The sequence below is a fragment of the Apaloderma vittatum genome, unplaced genomic scaffold (assembly GCF_000703405.1).
Source record: "Apaloderma vittatum isolate BGI_N311 unplaced genomic scaffold, ASM70340v1 scaffold19411, whole genome shotgun sequence".
NCBI lineage: Eukaryota > Metazoa > Chordata > Aves > Trogoniformes > Trogonidae > Apaloderma > Apaloderma vittatum.
Genome location: NW_009701002.1, coordinates 19,244 through 28,048, shown reverse-complemented (window position 1 = coordinate 28,048; position 8,805 = coordinate 19,244). Strand labels below are relative to the sequence as shown.

Below are 8,805 nucleotides of genomic sequence, written 5' to 3'. Positions count from 1 at the left end.
TGTGCTGCAGCCGTTCAGACAGACTTTGAAAAGATGCTGAATGTGGCCTGTCCTGGGTCCTTTGCTCTATAAAAAAAATTCAAAATTAACCTGACTATTTGAAAATTAACCTATTAACCTGACCTGCGACACCAACTGACTAGACAGAGGTGGTGGGATGGTCTGGTTCACGAGGACTGAGGCTGGCATTGCTAAATTTCCCCAGTGAAGACATGCCCTTGTTATTTTAGGCCCATTGCTAAAGAATCAATTCTTAGGCTGTGCAACACTGTAGATAGGTAAGAGTGGAAGACCCTTAACTGTAATCATAAATAATATTGATTATGTTTTTTTGTTTGTTTGTTTTGCTGTAGATTTGGAATGGAAAATAATTTATGTGGGTTCAGCTGAAAGTGAAGAGTATGATCAGGTGTTAGACTCTGTTTTGGTAGGACCTGTTCCTGCAGGCAGACATATGTTTGTATTTCAGGTAAGTTTAATTTCACTTTTTCTAAAAGCATTACCTTAGTTTGTTTAAAGATGCCTGTATCAAACTCAGAGGCACTTGAAAAATAGTGGTAAGCTAGAAAAATGCTTTAGTCAGCTCTTCAGGTACGATATACATTCTGAGCTGATACTTCTTGTCCCTGATATTTCCATGGTAATATTTTCCCTTGTGGTAGCAATAATTAGAGATAGTGATATAAGCGCTGTTCCTGTAGCTACTGATAATTTTGACCAGTCTGGTTTATAAATATATTCTATCTAGATTATTCAGTAATCAAAAGTGCCAGTTACCTAGTTTATACTAGGACCATCAGGCTTAACTGCTGCACTTGGTGGCAATTTCAGACAACTGAGAGCATTGGGTTAACGCAGACAACATCTTCAGAAGATCAGGTGAACAAATTCATTGCAAAACTCTGCTAGAACAGTCAAGAGTTCATTTCTATTTGGCAGGATAACCATTCAATTGTGATGTTTGGCTAAGCATGCTAAATCACAGCAAAATACAGCCCTTCGTAAAATAAGACAGAATTCCAGTGGTAGATAGCAGGTATTTGGAACACAAGTGTGTGGATCAAAACTGTCCAGCAAAGTCTGGAGCATGTGACAGTCCTGCTGTTAAAGTACTGCTGTTAAAGCTGAAAGTTATTACAAAGGAATAATGAAGTGAAGGAAAACAGGGAAAGAACAGCAGCACTAAGATGGCTTAGTAGCCTATTCCAGTTTCCATTTTAAGTTAGCAAGGAGGTAAAAAAAAACTAAGCAGACTTGCTTAATTCTTACAGAAGCTTGTTTATGGTTTGTTTTTTTAAATCAAAACTATGTGTGGGGGTTTTTTTTCTCTATTTGTCAAATACTAGCATTTATCTTGTAAACTGAGAGCAAAATCCATCAGCTGAAAAAGCAGATTGAAGCTGAGTATAGCTTATTGTGTAAGAACCATGCTACTTTCCTACATACTATAAATTCACTGAACTATTTAATGGCAGTTGTGTGCTGGAGTATGACTATTAACAAAAATGTGTTAATGAATACACTTTCTTTTGTTCTCACAATTATTGCAACTGCTTTAAAATAGTATCAACATTTGTGAGGCATCTTGATTAATCCTACAAGTTCCAGGAATTTATTTTTTTCTGACAGGACAGGCTAAAGGAATAGGATTGGGCTCGAGGTTATGTTTATCAACCACACATGTGCAAATCAATCTTGAAACATTTCTCTTTGGTTTTGGAGCTGGGCCTAACTTTTTCCACACTGCAAGTAAAGAACACGTGTAACAAATGCATCATTTATTAACAGTTCTTCCATTATCAAGCTATTACAGCTTACAGAATTAATTGGTCAGAAACAGGTGATGCTCTATTGCCCTCAGACCTTGTAGCTCTATATCCAGAGAAATCAGCTGCCTTTACGTTTCTTCTTTCAAAGATGCACTGTTACTAACGAAGTTATGAAAATTCATTGGTGATGGGAAGAAGCAGCAGGCAGTTGCCTAAAATGGCATGTTTTGTCTGTATGGTTAGGAAGGCCTTGACAATTCTATTTACTGGTCTTGCAGCTTCTGTAGGATCGACTCAACTGTATTCTGGTTTTAACTGACACTACAGCTAAATTAAGAGTAGATAAGTAGACATTTTTCTTAGATTGTAATGAAGTGTCTCTTATTTCTTACGTAAGTACTGTTGGTCTAAGTGTATTCGACTTTGTTCAGAAGCATGAGATTTGAGGTGGGGGTGGGACTCGGCTAATGTGTAAGCAAGAGACCAAAAAAACCCCAGAGCGCTGCAATAAAGCCTTTGCTGGTGACTGAAGCTGATTTGATCCCCAAACTGAAGCAGCCTGGGCGATGGAGAGAACCAGCAAGGGACAGCCGGGGCAAAGCACAGAACTGCAGAAGGCGTACAGGATAAAGGAAAGAGATTGTATGTGTGTGCTAGAGACAGCATGAGGAAAGGACCTTTGCAGAGGTATAGAAAATTTTCAGCTACTACACTATATAGATTTTTCTAAATAGGAAAATTGCTGAAACAGCAAGTAAAAATAGAGCACTACACAGATAAAATACTATGGATGATAAAATTATCTTTAAAAAGAAGCTAAGTATCAGGTTGGGAAGTCAGCCTTGCATGTAGAAAGACGGAAAGTTATTGTGCTTTTCAGACTTAAACAAGCTCCTTTTTTTCTTTTTTTTTAAAAAAAAACATTTTAAAAGGTTTCAATATTGAAGGCCCACATGTTGGACTATTTGGTTCTAAATACCAAGATATAAGTAGCGAAACCTGATTCCTTCTCTCTGTACTTGGGGATTCGTAATAAATACACAGAAACTTTTTTGAGAATATAAGCATGTAAATAATTTACTATCTTTAAGTGGGGATATGACCTTAGCTACCTACTCTGCAGTAATAAATGTGTGACTAGATGTATCATGTGGAAAAGCAAGATAATTCAAGACAACATATACACTGAGTGGTTTCATAAAATTCTTAAACAATTTCTAGCATAAGAATGGCATATTAAGACAGTGATTTTTATGCAAAAGTTAATCTACTGCCTCTTTTTGCCTACCAAAACATATTTGCAACTTGTCATTTACCACTTGATCATACCAAGCTCTTCTTTTTTTACCACTTGTGTATGATCATTTCTTTCCCAGACAGTTAAGAAGTTTGACATCCAAGGCAGGCAGTTCAACATTTGAGAAAACAAAACAGTTTTAAAAACTGTTCAGTATCTCTTCCACTCAGCAAAACAATGCTTTAGAGCTAAGTATGATTAAAGCAGAGTATTTCCTTGGGTTCACAACTGCATAATAGGATATTACAGGACAGAAAATTGCAATGGGATCCTGGAAGAACTAAAATCCCACATTAGAGTGTGAGTTGAGCTTCATGGGGCAGTTAAATGGAACAGAGTCCTTTTGCAATACATTAGTCTGTAACTGCCTACTGTGGAATTTAGAGTAATCAAATGGTCCTGGGCACTGTGAGAACAAGACTACCTGAGCTGAAGTAGTAATTTTGTCTGTTTTGGCAATTGTAGTGATTTTTTCAAGCTTCTACACTTCCTTGGTCATCTTTTCCATTCCCGTGTGTGAGTTGTAAGGCCATTTGGTCATTTTTCTGATGCCTTCGAGGCATCCTTGGAGGAAGTTGTGTTCCACCCGAGTCCCTGGTTTCTTCTCCTTCCCCTGGTATATTTGTACCCAAGGGGTCTGACTCATCTAGTTCTTCTGCAGAGTGCCTACTGCTTCTTATAAAAAGCTAACCTGGTTTGAAGGCTTAGAATTGAAGTAGCGAGGAGCAGAAGCCTGTGCTGTGTGACCACCAGCTCCCAAATGTCAAAGAGCTGGAGTATATAAATACTACAGAGAAGTAAGGATGGGAGGGATGGCAGGAATTAATCCCATTCGTCCTCCATCAAGATTCCTGTCCTCAGGCAGGATTTGTTACGCCCGAACCACGTCATTAATGCATACTTGCAGCACATGTGTTCGGATCTTCATGTAAAACTGTAAATGTGAAGGTGTTTCATTTATGCTTAGATTGGTGTTACTTTAAATCCTACTGCAGGATGAGGCATCACGTATTATCAATAAATGTGTAGCTAGGAAGCATTTTAACGGATATTTTAGGAGGCACATTTTATTGATTATTAGTTACTACGGAGCCACAGTAAGCATGGACATTGAGGAAGGTGATAAGAGTTGCCTATCAATTAGGATTGCATCCTGGCTGAAGATAAGTCAGATGTCTTAAAATGATGATGCATTTAACTGCATGCATTTTAACGAACATGGGCGTGTGGAGGGACAGTAGTTTCTTCCTTCCCTAGAAATCTGTGGGACAGCCCAAATCTCACCATAGCCCGTCCCTGCTCTTCTTGCTGCAGCATAAATTGCAGTCTCTATTTTTAAGGGTTTAGCCATGTTAAACACATATACTGACCAATTCAACCTCAAAGGTACAAAAAAAAACTAAAAATCCACACTCTACTAAATTATAAAGATGGGCTGGAGAGCAATGGCACTGTAGAATTGGGGGGATGTTAGTACACTTGCTCAAACAACAGTTCAGCTCATTATGTATTTAAAAGCAGTTTTGGATCAAAGCTGCTTAATCACGCATGAGAAATGTCAGCACACACACAATGTTACTGTATTCAAAGTAATTCTGTTTCTAGAAGATATTGTCCTAAATTCAGGGTTGATGTTGTGAAAGCAGGTACCTTCTGGTTAACGCTAAGAACAATTTTAAATAGAGTTACTATTCAGCTACGAAGACATACTACCTAAGATTCCCCTGTCGGATAGGTATGTGGTATCAATTTTGTTTTAATATGTCTTTCCCTTTCACATTTAGGCTGATGCACCGAACCCAGGGCTTATTCCAGATGCAGATGCAGTAGGTGTAACAGTTGTGCTAATTACATGCACCTATCGAGGTCAAGAATTTATTAGAGTCGGCTACTATGTAAACAATGAATATACTGAAACAGAGCTGAGAGAGAATCCGCCAGTAAAGCCAGATTTTTCTAAGGTAAGGCATGTTTTGTTCTATCTATATATCAAAGGTATGCTTGAAGAAAGAGGTTTTTAAGAGACAAAACCAAACCCCAAGTGATTCCATAAAGTGCATGGAATGAGGCATCAGATAACAGAAGAGACTTGAGGGGACAAACTAGAAGCACCATGTAGTTTTCCATAAACTTGGAGAACGTTGAGAAACCTGCAACAGTTCCCACCAGCTTGAAGCCTTGGCTGGAATTCATTATTCTTTTACACTGTCTGTGTAAAATAAGCCACTGGGTTCCCTCCACCTGCATCACTCTTGACAAAGTGGCTCTGTTTTCAGAACAAGAGTGCCTTTTTTTTGGTTTTGGGTTTTTTTTTTTTTTTCAAGGACAGTCAAGCTTGAACTAAGTTTTAAGTACTATTTAACACAGTTGTTATCCAGCAGTTCTGGTGTTAGAACTGTAGTTTCTGCAAAACCATAACAAACTGAAGAATGAATTATGTATAAAATGAGAGAAGAGGGGTAACCTCGTCAGAGCAGGTTAGATGATTATCATTATCAGATCAATGGGCAACTTGACCAAGAAAATATACAGATTAAGTTTTAAAAAAATAGATGTCCTTCATAGCAAAAATTAAACCAGGACTACAATTAAAAGATGATGTGAAGTAAAATTATTTGAAACCTAGTATCTTAAGAAGGATCAATTAAACATTAAAAAGCAGTCAAAATCCTGTGAAATACTCTACCCAGACCGTACAAACCTACAAGGTTCTACACAGCATCCAGGTTTGCTTTCACAGATGAATTTGTGGCGTTGGGTTTGCTCGTTGTGAAAGCTGATGTTCCTGTTTACACACTTATGTTCCAGTGTTGTGGGATGATGAAAATTGTTATTTCTCAAGTTTGCACAAATTCTATTACTCTATATATGAAGAAATGAATGAGATAGTGCATGTACTCTAATGACTAGTACAAAGATAATCCGCATAGTCCCTGAAACTGATCTGAAAGTCTAAATAAGCTGAATTTGTATGTAAATTGTTTTCTAAAAGTCACTAGAGATTTTTATGTTTAACTTAATTTTCAGGGATCAGATGCTCAATATGTTCTCCAAATTCAAAATTACAGTTAATTTTGATGATTCTTAAACTTATAATTCATTCCTTTCTTTTTTTCTTTCATTTAAATCATATACATACTTGTTATTTTGGGTGCAAATGCCAGAATTTTGACTTCCTTTAAGCACTTGAATTTAGAAATGCCTAGAACCAGTTGTCTTAATTCTCTACTCATATAAAAACCTAGCTCTGCTTCTATGAAAAGGAACAGCGAAAACTATCATATATTTGTATGAAAAGTCCTGAATGTGACTTTGGGACAGAATTTAAACATATAAGTAGAAGGTTATTAAATTGATTAATTGATGGGTAAAAGACCCAACTAGGTCTTGTTAGTTTGCATAAGGGTTTGGGAAATATTTCATGTGAATGCACTTCCTAGGAGCATAAAATGGCATTACTACCAAATCACACTTTCTGTGATCAGTCTTAACTTTCATAATGAGTGGCCAATGGTGGTAAGTTCCCATCCTTTTAACTATATATTGTCTTGAAAATGGTGAAAGATCAAGAGAAAGTGAGCATTTTCTTTTTTGCTGCATATGTAGCATACAGCATGTTTTCAAAGGAAAAATGAAGACCAGCCATGAGAATAAAATATGTGACTAATGGCTAAGCATGTCCACTGCCACAATATTAATATCATTCAAATCTAAGTAATGTCTTGATTTTAAAACTTGAATAAGTGAATTAAAATTCAGCTAGTGAAATCAATATGAAGCATGGTCATTTAATTTAAGGAGAGGTTGTAGTCTTAAATGAAGACAGCTGGTGTTGTTTGCAGTAATTGTATCCATTCCATAAAGTTGATGTTTATGAAGTACTGTGGTTTGCAAAATCTTTGTGGGAGTAGTTATTTGTTCTGCTAAAAGCTGCCTAAAATAATAAACACCTGCACTTTACTTGCAGAGTTCTTGTACAGCCTTGAACTCCTAGAACAGTTAAAAATATCCTCTCAAGAAAGCAGTTGTTTTGCTGAGTAGGATATTAGAGTAAATGAATGAGTGGTGTGTTTCTGAACGCCTGATTCATGGATAGTAGCTGTAGATTCGTATTTATATGAATTGCCTTTTTAAACAATTCTTTTACACATACAAGACTATGGGAAGTAAAACATCTATATGAACGTGGACTCTGACATGTACTTGTTACATAATCTGTACATTTTCTTCTCTCTCAGCTTCAGAGGAATATTTTGGCATCTAATCCCAGAGTCACGAGATTCCACATCAATTGGGAGGACAACACTGAAAAACTGGAAGATGCAGAGAGCAGTAACCCAAATCTACAGTCACTGCTTTCTACAGATGCATTACCTTCAGCATCAAAGGGATGGTCAACATCAGAAAATTCATTAAATGTTATGTTAGAATCTCATATGGACTGCATGTGACTAACCACCATCATTTTGGTACTGTACATGTGTTAAACTGTAAAAACAACCAGAACTATTTCCCTCAAATTCCATAAGTACATAGTTGACAAGCAATGTGAAGAACTTGTTTTAAAACATCCTGTAGAAAGTTTATATAAAAAAAAAAACCAAACCAAACAAACAGTATTTGAGCAAATTGTGGAATATAAATACAACTATTTTTAAGTAATTGCCTTTTTTCTCTAATGTGTTATTCTATGTGGTCTAAAGCAAACCTGATTAAAGCATACGTATTCTCCCCCCTCCCCTTTCCTTTGTAAGCACTGTTAAAAGCTAAAAACAAAGTTAAAATGTTCAGGCAAAATGAACGAATAATGCCATGTCCTCCTCTCTGATATCCAGATTGCCAAATATAAAGTGCCCTTTAATAGCAGCTTAAGAACAAAACTGTCATTAGATGCAGTGTAAAGGAAAAACTATCTCTTAGAAAAGGTCCAAAAATGTCCTCTTGCTGTGAAAGCAGACAGCGCAGTATAATTTTAGGTGCAAGCTTCTTTTCCTTTCAAGGCACATACTTGTTACTTAAAGCATGCAATTTGAGATTTACCATCTGCTATCTTGGATTTTAGGACTTTTTTTTTTATAAATCTCCTGCTGCTGCTGTTTAGTCAAACTGTTGTTTGTTAAGGACAATGTTTCATGTGGATTGGGATAGGTATCTCAGGAAAAAACACTTCTTTGGCCACCTTACTAGCACATGCATTTGGTTGGAAGGATTCAAGCAATTACTAGAAAATTTAAGCATCAAAAGGAATAAGTGCAAGTATCAAAAATGCTCTTCTACAAGGTTATTTTGTACAACTGCTGCTTGGTACATTTATTTTCAGGTATGCTTTAATTTTGTAGTCTTTTTAATGCTTGCTTTCTCTTTTTTTTGGAAACATCTGGAGTTTACAACTTTTCTATTTTGTCTCTACCCTTTAAACCAATCATATGCACTAGTATAAATCAAGATTCAAACCCTGTTGTAATGGGCACAAAACACTCAAGAATCCATTGTCTTCCCTGAAGCTTTTGCACTGAGCCATCCCTGTTACCCGAGGCATTCTTGAAGATAAAAAGAAGTAAGCAGTAAACTGCAAAGACTTAAGATGTTATTATGACACTAACAATTTAGTTATTCCTTCCAATCCTTATTAAGCTTAGACATTTACTGTGACTATATGTGCATTTAAAATTATAATCTGTCATGTCAGATTACAGGAATACAGTTCTGCTAGTTACTAGTAACCACCCAAGCTGGAAC

General features: G+C 36.5%; 1 protein-coding gene across 1 annotated transcript; it reads left to right on the top strand.

Annotated features, from left to right (window-relative positions):
* Positions 1-355: 355 nt before the first annotated feature.
* On the top strand, positions 356-7,728 carry ASF1A (anti-silencing function 1A histone chaperone; the record flags this gene model as incomplete). Its single annotated transcript, XM_009878988.1, has 3 exons — positions 356-469; positions 4,851-5,027; positions 7,305-7,728. Coding segments are annotated over 3 exons (504 nt in total), but the record flags the coding sequence as incomplete, so codon positions are not given.
* Between the last annotated feature and the right edge of the window lie 1,077 nt (positions 7,729-8,805).